Source organism: Synchiropus splendidus, chromosome 1 (assembly GCF_027744825.2).
Source record: "Synchiropus splendidus isolate RoL2022-P1 chromosome 1, RoL_Sspl_1.0, whole genome shotgun sequence".
Taxonomy (NCBI): domain Eukaryota; kingdom Metazoa; phylum Chordata; class Actinopteri; order Syngnathiformes; family Callionymidae; genus Synchiropus; species Synchiropus splendidus.
The window spans coordinates 14,885,270-14,905,822 of NC_071334.1; the positions used below are offsets into that span (position 1 = coordinate 14,885,270).

Sequence of the window (20,553 nt, forward strand, 5' to 3'; positions counted from 1 at the left end):
GCCACGTTAAGAATAGAGCCTTTGTGCTTGCCATGAACTGTGTCTTTCTCCTCTTAGTCCGTTGCACAAGTGCTGCGTGATGAAGACTGTCCGTCCATGATTGTGCCAAGCAGACCATGTGAGTGATTCAGCAGGAGACTTGGAGTCATTTTAGCTTTTCCACTGGAGATGGCGCTATAAAATAATTCTGTCAAATCTGTCCCAGTTCTTCAGAGGTGCTTCCCTGATTTCATCACAAGAAATGGAAATCTCACTGTAGCCAATCAGACTGTCTTCAAGGACGGTGCCAACAAGAGGAGGAGTGTGAATGACCTCAAAGATGCAGCCAAGTGAGTCCGGAATCCTACACAGCAAATCTGTTTTGTTTTTTTCCATGTTGGTACTGTGCGGCATATACATTTTCAATATTGCTCATAAAATAAAAAAGGTTTATTCACAAGTGTACCCCATAAAAGGGCTGAGATATGTTTATATGTATACGTTTATTCTACAATTTAGCTTTCCATTCTCAGCCACATTTGAATGGACTCTCTAATACGTGGTGTAGCAAATGGTGGCGTCTTTCCAGGGTCCTCAGGTGAGAATGTGCTTGGGTCAACATCTTTGAAAAACTGAAGAACAAGCACGAATAACGAGTCAAAATAGAGAGAGACTGGAATTAATTTCCAGGCACCAATTAAAAATGACTGTTAAGTGCCTGGACCCAAAGTCTTTCTGTATGTTAACAAAGAAATCCAATGTAATTTCACTGAATTTTCACTGAATTGTTTTTATAATATTTCATTTTTACATTCATTGAAACCATATCCAGTCGGTTAGGCGGCTGGACTGTTGTTAAATAGTTTGAAAGTTCAGATGGGAAGTGTTTTTGCTTTCAGAAAGTTGAATAGTGTACAAGGTTGTAACTGACTCACACTCAGTAAATTAGAAACAATTTAGAAGTTGCTCCAATGCTGTGCAGTACTTAACTGCTATTGCTCTGATTTATGCAGAACAACTGCAGCTTAAATAAGTAAAGATGTTGTTAATATTTTTGTTGTTATTATTAATTGCATTTTTAATAATCAGTGGACTTTAATAAATGTTATTCATAGTGTTTTTTTTATTATTATTAAGTACAACCTAATCCATAAGACCATAAAATACCCATAGAAGTACTCCTGGGATGCCTGTATGGTCCACCACATGCTGTTGCCGTGTGAGGTGTGAAGTACAAAAAAGACAGATTCTGTTTACAACTGTCACTAGGGCTGCCACGTCTGCACGCACAGAGTTCGGGACGAATGTTTCAGGGTAGGAAAGTGGTCATGCTGTTGACTGCGCTTGTGTCCGACCACATTCTCAGTCTTCTGCATGTTATGTATATTGCATGATATTTGACTCATCTTCCAGCAAATGAAGATTTTTGCGCTGACTGCATTTGCTTTTGCTGGTAGAAATATTTTAATGCATTCATGAAAAGTTATTTCGCAGGAATGCTGTGCGACAGCCGATAGTTTATTTCTTTTGTTCTTTTTTTTTTTAGACAAGTAACTGCCATTCAACAAGGAGAGGACAGGTCTTCAAAGTATTATTTGTTTCTGTAGCTCTAACAGATGAGACTAACCTTTCCTACTCTCTGGTCTGTAGTCAGTTCCTGCACCACACAGCGCTGATAACATTCATTTTAACGAAATGTCTTTGTTCATGCGATGTAGTCCAACAGTCAAATGCGGTGCAGTGACACCTAGCGTTCATTGCCAACACTCCCGATGATGTCTAAACAAGTTTGCATAATCCTGCTGGACATGATCCAATCTCTGAACAGTGGGAGGGTCTGACTGACCTTTAAAAGACAAGAGTCGCTGCTCTTCATCACTTGAGTGTTTCCAGAGCTGCTTTCAGTGACCTGGTTGTTCCGGCAGCTCGTCGTCTGTTTCCACAAGTTGTACTTCTCCCTTCAGTGTATTCAGAGAGACACAGAATAGAGTTGAAACCTGTTTATTATTAGTATTGTTATTAACATTATTATCGTTATATTTGTTATTGTTATTATTACAAGACATACAACAAAGTTAAACCTTGACTTGTCATTACAGTGTATATGGACTCATATCAAAATATTTTTATCATGGCTTCAGATCAGTCTTTTTTGCTGTCCTTCATTTGTTGTTTTCATTTTGCTCTCATTTCTCAAATTTTTATATTTTAACCATGTAATATTTTATTTTTCTCTCCATAGCTATTCATGTCAATTCCAATATTATTATTTTGTATAATAATAATAATAATAATATAATAATCATTATTTGTTTATTATATATTTTTATTTTTCCCCATCATTGTGTTTTCATTCTAGTATTAACAATGTGTTTTATTTTTTGATTATCTTTTGGCTGTCCAAGATATTTTTATTTTCTTTGTTTTGTTTTTGTTTTTTTTCTTCTGATAGTGTGAGCAACTCAGTGAGAATTTTTTCTCATCTCTTGTAAAAGAACATATACACTATGTTGGCTGATCACAGGGGTCAGTGGCGACTGTCTGAAAATGAATCTTGACTTTTTCATTATACCTTTGTATTAGGTTTCTAGATCTAATATCTCCATGTGCAATGAGCGTCGAGTGCTAACACGTTCACCCTATTAATCTCTACACTCTTATTCTTGCCACTGTAGAGCTTTGGCTTGTAGTTTGTTAGTCTCATGAATGCAGTCCCTTTATTAACAGCAAACCTGCGTTATAAACATGACTCTTGCTGCCAAGATCAGTTTATACTTGAGGTTTGTACTGTAAGACTAAAAGTTGCCGCAGAGACTGCTAATTGGTGGATCGTGTCAGTCTTACTTGGTTACTTCTGCACTTCTCTCACCGTGTGTCGACAGAGGGATCGCCAGCCTGCTGAATGCCAAAGAAGTTGGCATGAGGATCTTTGAGGATTATGCAAATTCCTGGGTCTGGATCCTCATGTAAGAGTCGCTGCTCTTTGTTGTGATTCAACCACACATTTCTTTTTCTTTTGATTTTGTGCTGAACAAACCTATTATTAAAGGGGACTTATTGTGATTATTTTTCTTCAGTAATCAAGTCTCACATACAAACAAAGTAGCTTCACTTAAAATACTTATGTAAGAGTTAAAAAATAGTAATTTTGGAGTTATATCCATATAAGTTTACAAAATGGCTGCCTCACTCGAATGAGCAATAACAATGAGCGACACCGTTCAGGTTTCTACTGGTCATAAATGTCGATCACCGAAGCATGTAGAGCAGTTTAAAGCTGTTTAGTAATGGCAAAGCCACATGATGTCATATTCCATCGCTGGTCACATGTGGAGGTGATTGTCCGCATTCTCATGCACAAAATAAAGTTCAGTTTTACTCTTCCAAAGATGTTTACTGGTGTTTTAATATGTGACAAAATCATGGCTTCACTTCAGCTACTGTAGCCCTACATGAATGATTCAGAGACGGACAAAATAGTTTAAATTAAAAAAAATAGTAGTACAAAACAGTTCCAGGACCAATCTTTGAAGCCTTGAAAAGAAAAAAACATCCTAATCACTGAGCCTCAATAGCAGGGTCTTTAGGAAAGGCAGACACAGGTCTTGTGTAGGCACCATGCTTGTTATTTTAAGAAGTTACTTCTCTGTTGGGTCTGTGTCCATAAGCTTTGAGGAAACGTGCAGAAATACAGACGAAATGATATATTCATCCAAATCATGTTACATCGGCCTTTCCTGCATAGTCCATGAACTCTCATCAACTCAATAGGGCGAAAAAGATGTTGAAAGCATGTTAATATTTTTTACAATTGTCGAAACAGGCGACAGATGTCTCCGTCCGTATCTGGATCCATAAATGGGCCTTTTAAGAAGATGGAGTGTTTGAAGGCATTTGACCTTGACAATATCCCAGTGGAGAAGTGGAAGTGTTAGAACAAGCAGTGAATGGACCAGTTCACTAAACGTCTTTCAGTCCTGAACAGATGTTTATAATGGTTTTTCCTCTTCTTCTTCTTCTTATAGGTCTTGAAATTGACTGTTAAAATCTTTCATTTGTGTTAATTTGATCAACCATGAACCTACTGAAACCCTCTGGTGCAATAAAATCATATTTTTAGCTTTGTCACTTACAAAAAAAGATATGTACAGATTTAATGTCTTGTACTCACAAGTCTTAGAAGTCTGTTTTCCCCACTTTTTGGTGATCGTAATTGTGATAATGCTGGGGAATGTGGCAGACCAGGCCTTAGAAACATCCCCATGTATCATTCATAAATACTGGTTGGTGGTCGGTATTTAAAAGTGTGTGTTGTTGCAGTGGTCTGGTGATAACCATGGTGGTCAGTCTGCTCTTTATTCTGCTGCTGCGCTTCACTGCCGGTGTGCTTCTGTGGCTCATTATCTTTGGTGTCATCACTGCGGTCGGCTTTGGTGAGCATTCAACACTTAACCACGTTTCAGTCTGTCTACGACCTTCTTCCAGAGCTGTCGCAACAGTTTCTGATTCAGATACCACTGTGTTGTCGATGGTCTTTCACTCGGCCTCTGCATCCATCTGTATCTCAGGTATCTGGCACTGTTACTGGGAGTACAGCACTTTGACCGGCAAACCCGGCGCCAACGTGACCATCTCAGACATCGGCTTTCAGACGGACTTCAGTATTTACCTGCGGCTCAGCCAGACCTGGCTCATCTTCAGTATGTAGACATGTTCCACCGTAGTGTAGCTTTAAAGAATTAACTTTTCTATTAAACACAAATTACATGTAAGAGCTTTAAAATACACATACAGAGAAAAACTATCGGAACAAGCAAACTATTCTTGGAAAAAGCATTCAGGTACTACATGAAATCTCTTATTCTAGGGAAGCAATTCCTGCCTACACCATGAGCAGAGTTGGGTCGGTCCGAAGGTTCAGGATTAGGTCTTAGTTCTAGTGGGGTGTTCATGAACTCAGGAGCCATGTTGTTGTTTGTCATTAAACATCTGAAAATCTGTTTGCTTTCCCAGTGATCTCCCTCTCTGTGATCGAAGCGATCATTGTGATCATGCTGATATTTTTGAGGGCTCGTCTGAGCATCGCCATCGCCTTACTGAAAGAGGGCAGCAAGTGAGACGACAGTATATTGTTGTTGCTCAGGCCCTGTTCTCCCGTGATAATACATCTGTTCTTCTTGTTTTAGGGCCATAAGCTACATCATGTCGACCCTCTTCTACCCCATCATCACCTTCTTCCTCCTCGCCATCTGCATCGCGTACTGGGCTGTGACTGCAGTGTATCCTCACTACAGCTGGTTATCCAAGTCTTGTCTCAGTGACATGGCTGGCTGTCTGTAGTTCTTAGTTTCAGAAAGGCTGGGGTTACTTAACATTCTCTGTTGGAAAGCTTTTGCAGATAAAAAGGTCATTTATTTACACTGTCTGCCTAGACGACCCTTTGTGTACTGCAATGAGGTGAAAAATGTCATGTCAACGTCAACTTCGACCTTTTCTTCTTAGCCTTTTGAACTTCAGATTTTTAGCATCATCAGGCAATGCTGTTTACAAGGTCACATCTGCTGATGAAAAATGCATGTACAGCAACCTCACGTGCAACCCACAGGTGACTTTTATATTCATCCAAATCATGTTACATCGGCCTTTCCTGCATAGTCCATGAACTCTCATGAACTCAATAGGGCGAAAAAGATGTTGAAAGCATGTTAATATTATTTACAATTGTCATCAAATAATAATATAAAATTGTTGTTAATATAAAGAATCTCCCCATCTTTCCCATGCATTAAAAAAAATTACACTTTCATTTGCTCAATATATATTCTCTAAAAAGACACACAAAAAAATGTAACAAAACAAAGAACTTCTATTGAGACTTTCTCCTGAATAACAAACAATTTCTATGTTCAGGTTTATAGCTGAGGGTTGAACGTGCTTCTTTGCCCATGTCTGCCAAGAATCAAGAGTTCAGGAAATTCAACATTTTTTGTCATAGACTAAAGTGTAAAAGATCAATTTGCTTCATTTTGTAAATCCAATAGTTGTAATGGTTGGCTACAGTTTGTGAATAAAACCTGAATCAGCATTCTAAATGGCAAAACTTCCATTTAATGTGATGTCAGAGCAACTGGATTGGAAATGTAGCAATGTAGAAAAAAAGTCAAAAGTCATCATTTTAATTTCTTCTTATCTTGTGTGTGTGTCTCAGAGCTTCAGTCAGACCAACATCACCAAAGTGTGCCCGGGCTCTCAGTGCATGTTCGCCTTCTATGGCGGGGAGACTGTGTACCACCGCTACATCCTCCTCCTCCACATCTGCAACCTCTTTGTTTTTCTCTGGCTGGTCAACTTCACCATTGCACTGGGTCAGTGCACGCTGGCCGGAGCCTTCGCCTCCTACTACTGGGCCCTGAAGAAGCCCGGCGACATACCCGCCTGCCCGCTGTACTCCTCCTTCAGCAGAGCCATACGGTGAGTCAATATTTGTCACCGTGAGGTTCAAAACACTAAGAGATTTTATACTGCAGGTATCACACAGGATCCCTGGCCTTTGGGTCACTGATACTCGGTGCAGTGCAGACCATCCGAGTTGTCCTGGAGTTTCTGGACCAGAAGCTGAAAGGTAAACATGAAAAACATGTCACTGTTGCTCAGATTCTGATGGTCATTTTGTTTTTTTCCTCAGGCTGTCACAACGCTCTCGCTCGGTTCGTGCTTTGCTGCCTCAAGTGTTGCTTTTGGTGTTTGGAACGTTTCATCAAGTTCATAAACAGAAACGCGTACATCATGGTGAGTGGTCGCTTGTACACAGTATCAGTCCAGGTATTCCGACGCCCTGACCCATACTTACCTCATTCAATTCATGTCCACAGATAGCAATATATGGGAAGAACTTCTGCACATCTTCCAAAGATGCTTTCTTCCTTCTGATGAGGAATGTCGTTCGGTGAGGTCTTTGTAGTTGCTTTACATGAGCTTCACGTCAGCTCTGAGCCTCCTGCTGTTTGGGACACCAAGTATGAACACCTACTGTCACCATCTTCTGAAGCCTTAACTGCCTCTGCGGTGATTTTACACGTCACTGTGCACTAACTAAAATCAGACCTGACCCTGAGCAAACATTTCTCATGAGCAAATTGCTTTTGTTTTGGCTCAATTGCTAAGTAATTAAACATTTGGTGCGGAACATTTCATATCTGGCTTGACCCTATGGTCACACCCACAACAACCGTGTCTCAGCTGACTCTTAACTGTGCACATGCGTTATCGTATGTCTCAGTGTATCGTCAGCGATTTTTCATTGTTGGACGTGTCTTTCTTTGTCTCCTTGTGCCTGTGACAGAGTGGCAGTTCTGGATAAAGTGACAGACTTCCTGCTCTTTTTAGGAAAACTGCTCATTTCAGGGAGTGTTGGTGAGTGAGTGATAATATAGATTTTTGCTCTTGTTTTTAGAAAATCGCTGAGAGGGCACTTACCTGAGTCGCTCATCTCACATGACACAACTTACGATCAAGTCACTTGAACACCATGATACAACAACATGATTCTAGATTTGTATTGGCTCCTAGCACAAGTGACGTTCCCTGTCAGGATGCAAAAAAAGTAACTTAGGTCAGTGGCATGCAATCGAATAAAGCACACATTCTGTCTCATGAAAGATGCGTTTTTGCCATGTGGGATTTTAGTTAGTTCTGAAAATTTGCTGTTGATGAACGGCCGAACACTGGTGAAAACTTCACCCCGTCGCTCATGTGCAGGAGAACAAAGCTTCATTTGTAGATCATCTGATAAGTGTACTGGCAGTCAGAGGGAGTTGGTTTCAACAGATGAGTTTTGAGTTTAGATGCGTTGGTAGGAGTCAGGGTTGTGGTCGTCCATATCTATGCCATTTTGATCTATTCATATTTTGCCACATGCTCTGGGCGATTGCTGTCAGCTAGCAATGAGTTCAGCTACAAGAGTAGTGTGTCCACGTTTTTCACCAGGATTATTTGAAACAGTGTAGCCAAGCGAGAAGCAGAGAAACAAGGAAGCAAAGAGGGGAACTGATGGCAATAGAAAAACTTGACAGGTAAATCTCTCTCCTTTCAGCAGCCGCCCTCGCTTGGCTCAGATGTAGAATGATTCACACGATGTGTATACTTTACATCTGTGCCATCTAATATAAGGAATCTTAATTCTGAAGGCATGGTGGCTTTCATTTTGCTATGGATTGTTTACATGTAGCATAAGCCCTGGCGTTGCCTGTTAAGGTTCTTAGCTGTCCAGGTCATTAAAGCCTCCAGGTAGTGGAAGGCTGTTTACTCACGCTGCCTGGTTTGACCTTCATTTGGACATTACAATCTAGTGTAGTTCAGAACTTAAATGTGATGTAGCAGAACTGTCCTGTTTCTACGCTTGTACAAGCTTTTGATGGAAGGAATGGCAGGAAACAGAGTAGGTGCTGAAGCTCCGCTGTGCTGTGAGCAAGAAGCTGTAATGGTCCAATATGAACCAAGTGAATGAGTCTTGAGGCTCATAAACCCATATTGCTCCTCCTCTACCAGCAAGTAGGTCACTGAGAGCTAAATAAGAACCTGTTCAGTGCCTGTGGTTAGAAAGAGAGTTGCACTTACCACATACATGAAACAACCAATCAGTACATTTGCAATGTCTTTGCTAATGTTGTTAATGTTTTCCGTCTTGCTTTGTGTTTCACAGGAGTCCTTGCATTTTTTTTCTTCACACGTAAACTACCTGTCATTCAAGAGGAAGTGCCGTCCCTAAACTACTACTGGGTCCCTCTAGTGGTAAGGATGAGCTGCTTCATCATTGAGGAACGGTTTTCCACTTGTGCAAAAACAGATCCAACGTTGGCATTCACATAAAATCAGACTGGTAAAATGCCCTTCAAGTCTTAAAATAAGAAGCTACACTTGGTATCAACAGTATCAAGAGTAGTAGGAAGTCATGTTTGAGTTATTACTGCCCATGTGTGGTGTACTCTGCCGTACATGACAATAGTAATTTAGAGGAATGCACCAATGTCGGTATCAGTCTGATACTGGGCTTGAGTACTTGTACTCATACTCGAACTAGAACTAAAATAGATACTCATACCACGAAACTGATACCAATTTACGGCAGCGTGCAGTTTTTGAATATCAGTTTATGGCAATTTTGTAAAATTTGTGTTTGAAACTTTGAAAGACGCCCATGTACTAGACAAACACACTGAGGAATGTTGTTTAAATAATGATGTACATGGGGAAAAAAACCCTCAAAAGTATGAATTGCTGCTTGTTACTATAGACACATCTACGAATGTGAATGTGTACACGTCTGTGTCATACTGTGGTCAGTAGCATGTCATTACCATCTCATAGTTGCTTTGCTTATGACGTTGTTTGTGAGCCTGGATGGGCGAAAAAAAAAGTTTTAAAAAACAATTTCTGATTAACTGTTACTGGCACAAAGGAGAGGTGGAATTCATAAACACAAGTTTTGATGTCACGTTGTATGATATTGTAACATAAGCCTTAACTTAGTAACTAGATGATAACACCATTGGATGAAGAGTAATAAATGAACTGGGGTCAAAGGAGCCGGTGTGTTAGTTGTTCTCTGGCGCCCCCCTCACGCCATGATGGGAACTCCACACAGAACGGCAAGAAATACATAAAAGCAGTCAATCAATTCAAATCAGTTATCGACACAATATTCCAGACCCTGGCAGCAACGATATGCTAATTTTGGTGTGAATTTTAGTGGCATTGTCCCAAGTTAGAACATTGTTGTCTCTTGTAGACGGTGACGTTCGGATCCTACCTGATAGCGCATGGGTTCTTTAATGTCTACTCTATATGCGTGGACACACTCTTCCTGTGCTTTTGTGAGTATGATTTTCTTCACTCTGATCACAGGTGTATCTATGTATTTTATGGTAAATACAAAGTGCTGACTTTGAAGTTTTATTCAACGTTTTGGACAGACGGTTGAATGTGTTTCACTCAGCTGAAGCTGTGGTTGATCAGAAACCCTTCACTTTCGTTGAATTTCCCCAGTGTGGGACAAATATCTAATCTAATATGAAGTAAATGCCTTTATTTTTAAGCTTTTTTAAGCCATGAACTATGACGCCAGGCTTTGTCGTTCGCTTGCTGAACTACTTGAATAACCTTCTGAAATTCTTGCATGAGCTTCTTACTAATAAACTTCCACTAAGTGTTTGCTCTGCTCTTCTGTTCTTGACTTTGCTGCTTCCTGCTGCTCAGGCGAAGACCTGGAGAGGAATAACGGTTCTTCCTCCAGGCCGTACTACATGTCTCCCGGGCTTCACAAGATCTTGCGCAAAGGAGACGATGCTCCCAAAATAGGTGCCACCTCCTGAGCAAACTGTGTGGCAGCTAGACAAACCACTCTCTGAGCGAACACTGAGTGAGGGAGGCGCTGCTGGGCTCAACATCCATCCAGACTGAGCTGAAGTGAGACGTTTTCTGGCCCCGGAAGCTTCTAGCTACAGACTCCTGATCAGTTCCTGTCTTGAGCCAATCCAGTCGCTTGCCTTCTTTTCTGCCCCACCTTTCTTCTGCTCTGCTGACCTCTGCCTTACTGAGAGGGCCCGGACGCACTCGCTTCAACGTAGAAGCCGATGAGGGAGCGCGGCAGGAAACGTGCGGCGGAGGGTCAGCCTCTTGTCGCACTGGGTTGTGAAATCATGTTTGTATGCACTTCCACGTGAGTGAGCAACCATGGGACTTACTTTGACTTACAAGCATGATTGTTTTGATGCTGTTGATGTTCTGTTTTGATTGGTTGCATTGACCTCCGTCTTTAGGCTTCCAAAAAAAAAAAACAAAAACAAAAAAAGTGTTCTCTCCACTCTTGATTTTGTCGGAAACATTCTGTTATTTCGGTCGAGGAGGTGCTGTGATCTACCCCGGATCCTGCGGGAGGCCAAGACTTCATAGAGCCTGTCATTATTCAGGAAACCTCTGAATGCAGCCACTAGTTTATGTGCCTAGTTGTAAGAAAAAGTCAAGAAAAAAGAAAAAAAAAGTTCCTCATACTCTGTGATTTTAGAGCTAATGCCCGAATCCTTTTGTGATACGGTTTATAAAAGGATGTCAAAGCCATTTTTGGTACCTTTTTTTAAATGGGTGGTTCAAATATTGTGACGTTTACTACTCCAAGTGTAACTATAGCATCTGTCTGGAGGTGATTCTGTGTTCTTTTGTATTACTGAGTTTTTTAAGGAAATGATGAATCCTTTTTTTCAAAATAAATGATTGAAATATCCCCTTGTGATGCCTCACTTCCCCTCCTAACGCTCTGCTGCCGCCTCACAGTGTGGGATCTGGAGATCAGCGACGGGTCTCCTGCTCGACCCTACTACATGAGCAGGAGCCTGCAGAGGATCCTCAAGAAGAAGAACGTGAAGACGAAGCGGAGGAAATGAAGAGGCTTTGGAATGGTACCAGCAAACCACAGGGATGTAGGAAAACAAACTAGACATTTCTGGAAGGCGCTTTAAGACTTATATTTTTATATGAATGGCAGATATTTTTTCACTCGTGCAGTTACCAATTTGCACCGCTTGGTGGTACTATTTGTGTCTGTCTCACATTGAGAAGATATCACTGAAGCGTATTTATAGTTAATATGTGTTGGCTTAAACTAGATTTTAAACTATTCTCTGAATCTTAACATGCATTTGAAACACAAAAGCTTGTGGGTGGATTCAGGCCGCACTTCAGGTGTAATAACTTCTGTGAGGGATATGAACCAACTTGTTCAGGCTTTTATTTAAAATAATGTAAGGGCCATCTACTTTTTTTGTTTTTATTTTTCCACCTTGCATTTGGCGCTTGAATAACAATGATGAATAAAATGAATTGCCTGGTTTGTGGGTGTTAGTCTGCCATTTTAAAGTTGATAATTGTGAACAAGGGATCGTGACTTTGAGGCTGTTTTTTTTAAAGAATGTAATGATATAATGTGCTTGAAAATATTACAAATAAACCTGTATTGAACTTTGTGTTTTGTTTTTAATGTTGGTATGTTTTTTTTTAAATAAATTAAATAAGTCTAGATATAAAGGCAATCTAAAATGCGTGTGGGGTAGTAGTTTGCGTTGCAGCAACTCAGTCACTGGTTCCAGACTGTCTTGAGAAAACTGGAGGGAACATGTGTCCTTTTGATTTGGATTTAGTAAGTGGATATGCAAAGATTAAGTCACTCTAAAATGTGTGTGTGTGTCACCCACCTGGACCACAATGCCCCTGCCTCTTGCTCTATGTAGCTGAGACTTGCCTCTTTCCCTCTTAGACTAAAGCACATTCCAACTGTACTGTTTTTTAACCCAGCAGACTTTGGATCATCTGTGTATCACAAGTTATCTTTGCCGAACATTTTACATGAGTTGTACTTTTAAAAAACAATAGATGCACATGATAAGGTTGTATTTTTGAGCAAAATGGTGACTTCTTACTAATAAAATGACATGGACAAATGTGTTGGTCCATACAAAGTTAAATGCATTTTTGAAATTATATTAATGTTATTAAAAAGGTAGTGCTCTTCAAGTATTAACTGGCTGATCTTGTTCATTCAAGTTTTGCTTTGTCCCTTCTCTGCACGTGTGTTTTAACCACTCCATGATTATATATATATATATATATATATTTGGTATAAAACTTACGGACTTATGGATCGAGAAAGAGGTGTGAACAGTATTGTTTTTTTAATCCAACAGTTCAGGCTGTGAGAATGTTCTGTTTGGCTTTGGCAGGTTAAAAATAGAGGTGTGTCCTCTTCATAAATCAAGCTGGTAATTGAGTGTTGTCAAAGTGACCTTTTTTTGGCTCCGGCGCATGGAGTGTATCTGAACTTTATTGCAATTAAACCGTGATGTGACTCATGTTTGTCAAACCTGAGGAGCCACCAGCTCAGCCAAACAGGCCGGGACACGTTCTCCGCTCAGAGGGGAGCAGGCAGGAGACGGTGGAGCTCAGCTCGGCTCAGTCGTACATGCAGTATAGAATCATGTAAGGTTAGCTTGTGTAAGAATGTGTACGCAGATATCCATACATTAAAGTACCTTCCTGTGTGGTCCTGCCAGCAATACGTGCCATTAAATCAATGTTTTCTTCAGCAGAGGCAAACCGCAGTGGCAAGTAGACGCAGGTAAAACTGCTCTGGGTTATTTGCATTTACTTTCTGACCACAAAAACCGTACGACTCTATAAAAACACACCTAGTTGTCAATAAGTTTTCCATCAATTCTCGTGGCATGTTTGTGTGTGAGACGCTGACATTGTCTCGTGGGGACATGTGACATTCTGCATAATGAAGCCAAGCATCTCAGGGTTTGTAAAATTTGACGTTTAATCACATCAGCACTTCACAGTCAATAAATAAATTAAATAGCCATATTAACAGGTGACTGCCATCACTTTCACAACAGTAAGTCCATGTCACAGACACAGAAGTCGGCTCCACACGAGCGGTGCTGAGTGGCAGAGTGGAGACGGATATTTACAAGATACTTAACATCGAGATGACTGATGTGAGTGTGTCTTCGTGGGGACATTCTCCCGGTCCCCACAGGTGCAAACCTCAATTTGAGAGTGAAGAAATAACTGGGTCTTTATCATGAGTTTTCAGTTTGGTTCAGGTGAGCCGTTTGTCTTGGATGGTGAGGTTCAAGGTGAGAGGCTGAGGAAAGCATTATGGCAAGGAGAAACCTCACAATGTCCCCACAGGGAGAGCAATACACACTTTCTTCACATAACTATCATCTCAGTTCAGAGCTTGAAACCCCACACGAACATTGACAAGTTGAGTATTGTTTCCTTTTTTATTCTTGGTCTCACTCATCCCTGGATTTAATCCTGATTGAATCTTCTCTTGTTGTATTTGATGCTCAACAATTGGTCTGAGTTTTGAAGTGCTGACCTGTTATTTATTCATATTTTTTTGCTCTACGGCAGGAACAACACCCCAATTCACATGGCATCTGTCGTAAAATATACTCTGTGGATCATTTTCAATTGGAGAATGTGGACGTTTTTTTAAAGGCAATTTGGCAAATGCTCATCTTTGGATGTGTGTCTCGTGATGTTTTGAGACCGAATCTTCCCTGCCCACTTCAGGATTTCACTGCTCAACATACTGTAATAGAAAGATAAATCGGATCTGGTTAAAGCTCCACGGATCCAGATTGGTTTTAGACCTTTGGCCAAGGTTAAGTTTCAAATTTTTGTGTCGATCATGATTTGCGTCACCACGTTGAAAAGATTTCACATGCTGTTTGTGCAGTTATTCAGTTCCAGGATGGCCTTGTTTGTTTGCTTGGCTCCCAAGATCAATGGTAAGCGAGGTCATAAAAGGCCTGGTGCTCACTGTCTATGAAAGAGTGCAGTGCCGAGAGCATGGAGCCCTCCGGACCCCCGTAGGCCGTGTACTGCAGCTCCTCCGGTGTGGGGGTGGGCTGGGCCAGGCGGGGGGGCTGCAGGGACGTCATCGGCGTGCTGGAAGTGTGGTTGGGGCTCACGTGCTTTTTGTGACGAGCTCGGCAGTTCTGGAACCAGACCTGGGTGAAGGAGTGGAAGACACGCCTGAGAATGAAAGTGGTTCCACAGCTGTGTATTTCAGGGCTGAAAAAAAGCTTCATCTGTAAAATGTGAAAAATCTCCTGTTTTGCAAATCCATATCAAATGGGTAAACACTTCCGACACTACAGATATGATAGTGTCATTACATTGAAGCGGTGACCATCATCCGTCAGCTCAACATCAGGATGTTATTCACTGGGATGGATGGCATCACCTGGGTGGCATGCACACTACAGACTGCTTTGCTGGACTGACGCTTCATTCCAGCCATGTTTTGGTTCAGGCAAGCTCTTTCTTCCCCCATATTCTATCAAGGAATTGCTGTAAAAAGAGATTGACGCCTGGCAAAGGTAACTGGTAAACAGCAGGCCAATATTGACGGTCCGTCACTCACCACCTGCAGCTCTGCCTCTTCAGTCATTCACAAGTGTTGCTTCCAGTCGTCAATTTCATATTAAAGTGTCCGCCCCAGCACTCCACCGGTTGACTCATCGATTCATTCTCAAACACTCTTCCCGCTGCTTCACTCAGCTATTGACTCATAAAGGATCAACCTAAATGATCTTGTTGCTGAATATTTTAGCGTATTTATTGTGTGTTTTTAATGGCTTCTTTTTTTTCTTTTCCTCCAAAATATTGAATCTATTCAGTCGCATCTTTAGCCGCGTGAGAAGTGACTATCTTTCTGCCTTATGTTTAACTGTCTGTGTGAATAAGTGATGAATATTTGAATCATTTTGACCAACTGTATGCGTGAGATGATGATGGTCATTTTTAAAAAATTAATTCCATATTTTCTGAAAATGAAAATAGTGTCTGAGTAATTGACTAAATTTAAAGGGCGATCTCTACAATCACCCCAGATGAAGCCCACCGCTCTCATAACAGTCGCACCTTGAGATCCTCATGAATTTGTGTTTTCAGGTTTGACAGTATAGCTGCAACTATTGAGTTTCATATTGATGTGTTATTTATGGGAATTGTTTCATCACTGTTTTGACTGTTAAGTGATTTCCTTTATGATTATAATTATGGAAGATTTTTTTTATTATTGTTTTTTTTAATTAAAATTTATTTGCATTAATGAATAATATGATTTTGAATGCAGAGAAAAAAAATAGAAAAGAAAGTTCCCTTCCCTTCCCTGGTTTGATGGGTAGTGTATGACACTGAAGGTGATTAAAGTATTTTAGTAAAGTTTTTTTTTTTTTTTTTTTTTTTTTTTTTTTACAAAAAGAGACTCTTTGTGTAAAAAAAAAAAAAAAAATCAATTCAGATTAGAGCTGGTCGTCAATAAAACCATAAATTCAATAGGATGTCATTACAATTGATATTAGCCCAGCCTGCCTCTGTTATTATTCCTATACACTGACCTGTATGACCCGTCGGCTCAGTCCCGTCTGTTCTGCCAGCTTCTGCAGCGTCTGAGCGTCCGGGTTATTGTCCTGAGCAAACTGCGCCTGCATCACCTGCATGTCAGGGCGAAGTAGCACACGGCCACCATGTTGGCAGACACTGCGTCAGATTTGTTTTCTGATATTTCATTGCACATTCTTCAATCCATCTGCATTTGACTTCAGCACTTTAATTCGGTTCCATGCAGGACTACCTGCAGCTGGTCGGAGGTGAAGCTGGTGCGCGCTCTCTTGGAGGGTTTGGGGTGAGAGTTCTCCTGCTCGGTGGGTAAAGCCCCCTCCATGTTGACGCTGCCGCCTGCAATAGGAGCAAAGAATGTGTTTGCACCGAAGACTAAAATGAAGGTGATGTCACGGGGAAGTTTACCTTCTGAAATTGTGATGAGACAGAAATTTGCGTTTTCCTTTGATTTATGTTTATGAACAGCCACTATTTTTTTTTATTAATTCTATTACTATTAACACTTTCTAACATTTTAGATTTTTTTCTTAACCAGAATGGATGGAATCTCTTTGGACAGTAGACACTTGGGCAATATAAACTTATATATCAAGTCTGTACATAGTTTTCTTCCCCCCAAATGATCCTCTCATGGTTGTACCCGGTAGTGAGTCTAATAAATAATACCTTTCTCCACTGCTCTCTTCAGGTTGTCCAGCATGCAGTCGTAGTGGACCCGACACAGAACCTTCTCCTCCACCAGGGCGAACTCCTCCCCGGTGGACAGCTGCCTCTTGCAGGAGAAGCAGGCGAAACAAGCCAGGTGGTAGACGTTGCCTTTGGCCCGGCGGACCCAGTCGGTGGAGTGGATGTTGCGGCCGCAGCAGGCGCACCACGTTCCGAACCGTCTGCGGAGCCAAGACAGGATGAGTCGCAGGGTGGCGTGCGTTATTCCTAGAACTCCTAATCAAGAATTATTTAACGCTGACGCAATGTTTGTCTTTTTGTGCTGTTAAGATAAATAAAATAAACAAGGAATATTTAAATCTTTTTTGATTCGACAAACTGAAAGATAATGAAACAATAAATGTTCTATTTTCTTCGAGTAACTAACTTAAAATTAAAATTGAAGCTGAATAATTTATAATTTTATTTACTGAATGTAACTAGCAAAACCAAGACGCTTCTGAGGCAGAACTTTTTTTTAATTCATCTATACATTAACATAACTCATGGACGCACGAGCGCTTGCGTGAAGCCAGCATCTGACAAGTTGGCAATAAATGCGACGACTAGACTGGCAATTGAAAAGCAGTGTTTTTTTTTGCAAACTCGGGTCGACTTACCTGAAATAATCTATTTTGCAGAAGACTTCTTTATCTTTGATGTAGCAGCTGGTCTGGCTGCCCAGAGCAGTGTGGCACACGCTGCAGGAGAGACAGCGAACGTGCCAGCACAGGTTGTTGACCTGAACACACCAGTTAATGACAGGCCTGTGGGTGAAGATGCCATCCAGCGGTAGTAACAGTGAAGGAACACAGCCGTCCTTCAACAACTGATCGATCACCTTCAATAAATATTTGTCCACGATCTCCTGGTCGCAGCAGGCGCACACGGTCCTGTCCAGCAGGGGTGTGGAGGTCATGGTGTGTAGCGATGCCGCCTCGTCCAGCTCTTCCACAGGTGCCCCCTGAAAAACATGCCTTTTCAGTCGAGAATCAAGTTTACATGGCAGCAACGGCAAATATGTATATTAGTTGTACTTCCCTTTTCACTGCTGAAAACACACATTTTAACTACAGAAATTAAATGTAAAAACACCATCAACGTCAGAGGTCATTTTCATTCGCTTTAAAGGCAAATACAAAAATATAAAGCTAAAGAAAATTAAGACGATATGAATTCCCAAAATATGGCCTCTCTGTATATTTGTTTTTGAAGGAAATAAATAATATACATTTTAAATCATAAGTCTTCACCATGTCAAAAATAAAGAAGTGTCGTTGGTAGAAATAACGGGATCCATTTACGGTCATTCCAGTTCAGTTAATAGTATTTTTTTTTATTTCTTTTTTAACTTACATCTATTTAAAAGTGTTTTTTTCTGCTCTCGGCAATAGGTCTGCTTTCTTTTCTGCCTGCCCTTTCGATTCTACATATTTTTTTTATCCGTCATGCTTCTATTTTTTTGCATATGTAATATGTAATGTACCGAATTTGATAATATATTTAAATATATATGAATATAATATTCATTGGTGATACCTGGCTCAGTCATGGAATCTAATAAATCATTTGGCCAATGCACATGAAGCGATCACTCATCATCCTGTTGTAATTTCTTTTCAACTTTTCTGCCAGTAAATAATATTTGTCTGAGAAGAAGCGTATTTTCTAGTCGGTTAAAATAACGCTTACTAAGACTAGTACTTTCAATGTAATACTCAAATACTGAAAAATCGAAGATCTGGTTAAACTCACTTCAAATTTACATCTAAACGCAACTTTTCAAGCATTGACTGGTAATCGAACGCGATATACCGTGTATGTGTTCATCTTAATTTGAATAAGGTAATGAATTCACTGAAGTTTGTCCAAAAGTACGCTAAACATCTTAACATTGAAAAGATGCGAATGATAAAGTTGGTCCCAAAATCCCAGCCATTCTACGCATCGTACCTGAGTGAAGACACACAATATTGATGGGTGTTTTTTTTTTTAAAAAAAAAAGAAACGAAAACGTGACCGCCGCGTGAGAGTGAAACGAGGGTCCGCGCGCCTACCATGATGTGTCCGGCGTCCAGCAGCTCCGAACTCCCCCTGCAGTCCTCACACATGTCGTAGATGTCTCTGTGCTGGAGGGTCTGCGCCACCCTTAAATGCCCCCCTGAACCTTGCCATAAATATCGCTTAGACTTGCGCTCTTCACCATGACAACACCGCCGATTACCACAATGACATTTCACAGAGATGGATAGTCATTACGTACACAAACAGAGCGCACTTAAGCTTCTACTTATCCTATGCGCATTACCTTCTCGAGATGTTCCTCTTTGTGATTTGGACCAGTTAAAAATCCCCCCCAAACACGTCAATTTCAGCCGTCAATCAACGCAGCGGCGCGACCTCTCGGTGTAAAGGGGATTGATTTATTTAATAACAGCAATTAAAAAGTGTGACTCAGCCACTAACGTCTGACAAAAAGGTGAAGAGGTCTCATTAACTACTTGAGTTTTAATTGCAGAATTCGGGGGAGGGTAATTTCCATCGACATTTCTCAAAAGTGCCAAAGTAAGTGAGGTGTCGCGCGGCGGCTCTGGCAAGGAAACTTACCTCCTCTCGCTCATCGTCGCGGCTCTCCACTTTGACTTGACCTTTCCAGCGCATTTCCGCGTGCAGCAGGTCTGGGTCATCACCTCGAGGGAGCCGGGAGCGCCCAAGTGCCGCCGAGGCATCGGAGTGGAGTCCCTCTGCCAGCTGTTGTGGCCGCGCCCCCCTCCGCTCAGGCTCCACATCATTCCCAAAAATTGGAAATATGTTATCATACAGGTCCTGACATTGTCAACAGCCGTTTCATTACACCGAAAATATAATTATGTGGCTTCCTCCAGGGCGTTGTGATGCTTTGACCTACTTCCAAAATAGTCAAATGAGCTGCAGCTACCATGGTGCACTGGTGCGCTGCTTCCTTTCCCAGTCAGCTGTGGTCAATACTTGGCCTTTCAGATCAAATTGCATGCTGTCAGTCACGATTCGGACGGTGGCGGATCAGCACGCAAGGCGAGTGTGTACCAGAGAAGTTGGTAAAGTGTGACTGATAAAGGGGCATTGATTGATCATGCCTTTTGTTCAGCAGGCAGCCAATAGTCCAGGCACCCCAGTTCTGACACCAGCGTGGCATTGGGTGTTGGACTCCACAGCAGCCTGGAGTTCAAGTATTCAACAAGTATTCGATGGATCAAGGCTTTCTCTTGAAAAATGAAAGCAACAAACAAAGTTGCTGTCAGACACTGAGCACCGGAGTAGGTCAAACATGAGGCATGTTTTATTTTATCTATTATGTTTCTTTGAAATGTTTAATTTGATCAGCTTTATCAAAAAGTACTCTTAAAGATATGTATTCTTTCGCTAAAAAGTTGGCAGCCTCACGTCTTCCTGCCCCGAAGATGTGTGAAAACCAAAATATTACAGACATAGGGCAAACGTGTTGGATTCAGGGCCAAGAATGGTCAAACTATAAGGTAGACTGAAACCTCTCTGCGGTCTGGACCAGGACTGGGATGAAACATGAAGGACAGGGTGTCCAATAGGTCGACACCAGCCTCCCCATAAAGCCAAAAGGCAGAAGGAGAAGTGACTTGAATTTAGTAGCGTCAAACCATATATATATATATATATATATATATATATATATGGTATGATAACCTTTATACGTGATATAAAGTTTCATTATGCTATGCCATGACATTATATACATAACATATATATTATATACTTCAAATTATTGATTTGAATAAACTTTTTATTCAAGGATTGTCAATATAAATTACACATATCGGAAGTGGTGAATATCCTGGTATCTGCCCACGTCTGGTCTAACCTGAGCACAGGTAAAATGCGAGG

The 20,553-nt window shown here is 41.0% G+C and overlaps 2 protein-coding genes across 5 annotated transcripts in view; one reads left to right on the forward strand and one right to left on the reverse strand.

Moving 5' to 3' along the window:
- Positions 1-12,153, forward strand: part of slc44a5b (solute carrier family 44 member 5b) — a 36,632-nt gene extending 24,479 nt beyond the window's left edge. The window contains exons 7-23 of one of the 4 annotated variants that reach the window (XM_053858858.1): positions 58-118; positions 206-329; positions 1,526-1,558; positions 2,862-2,945; positions 4,300-4,412; positions 4,548-4,679; positions 4,993-5,092; positions 5,166-5,258; positions 5,497-5,584; positions 6,188-6,450; positions 6,507-6,601; positions 6,665-6,768; positions 6,852-6,925; positions 7,322-7,392; positions 8,681-8,769; positions 9,767-9,851; positions 11,308-12,153. In XM_053858858.1, the coding sequence (XP_053714833.1) occupies positions 58-118; positions 206-329; positions 1,526-1,558; positions 2,862-2,945; positions 4,300-4,412; positions 4,548-4,679; positions 4,993-5,092; positions 5,166-5,258; positions 5,497-5,584; positions 6,188-6,450; positions 6,507-6,601; positions 6,665-6,768; positions 6,852-6,925; positions 7,322-7,392; positions 8,681-8,769; positions 9,767-9,851; positions 11,308-11,417 (1,719 nt within the window). In that variant the 3' untranslated portion in view covers positions 11,418-12,153. Of the gene's footprint in view, positions 1-57; positions 119-205; positions 330-1,525; positions 1,559-2,861; positions 2,946-4,299; positions 4,413-4,547; positions 4,680-4,992; positions 5,093-5,165; positions 5,259-5,496; positions 5,585-6,187; positions 6,451-6,506; positions 6,602-6,664; positions 6,769-6,851; positions 6,926-7,321; positions 7,393-8,680; positions 8,770-9,766; positions 9,852-10,233; positions 11,287-11,307 lie in introns of those variants that run through there. The other 3 variants (XM_053858848.1, XM_053858877.1, XM_053858867.1) reach the window with 3 other exon arrangements.
- A 1,221-nt stretch (positions 12,154-13,374) lies between these two features.
- Positions 13,375-19,357, reverse strand: LOC128769814 (LIM/homeobox protein Lhx8). Its single transcript, XM_053883817.1, has 7 exons — positions 19,264-19,357; positions 17,498-17,620; positions 17,277-17,398; positions 16,618-16,838; positions 16,184-16,287; positions 15,948-16,043; positions 13,375-14,552 (listed from the first exon to the last, which is right to left on the reverse strand). The coding sequence occupies exons 1-7, from the start codon at positions 19,315-19,317 to the stop codon at positions 14,325-14,327; spliced, it is 948 nt and encodes a 315-aa protein (XP_053739792.1). The 5' UTR covers positions 19,318-19,357; the 3' UTR covers positions 13,375-14,324.
- Between the last annotated feature and the right edge of the window lie 1,196 nt (positions 19,358-20,553).

Bases quoted from the DNA above. Each gene is read 5' to 3' on its own strand.
- LOC128769814 (XM_053883817.1), bottom strand. From the start codon at position 19,317: ATGCGCTGGAAAGGTCAAGTCAAAGTGGAGAGCCGCGACGATGAGCGA. The intron at 16,288-16,617 runs GTATTATTTATT...CTCCTATTGCAG, and splicing joins GAAGAGAGCAGTGGAGAAAG to GCGGCAGCGTCAACATGGAG. The intron at 16,044-16,183 runs GTAGTCCTGCAT...CCTGACATGCAG, and splicing joins TCACCTCCGACCAGCTGCAG to GTGATGCAGGCGCAGTTTGC.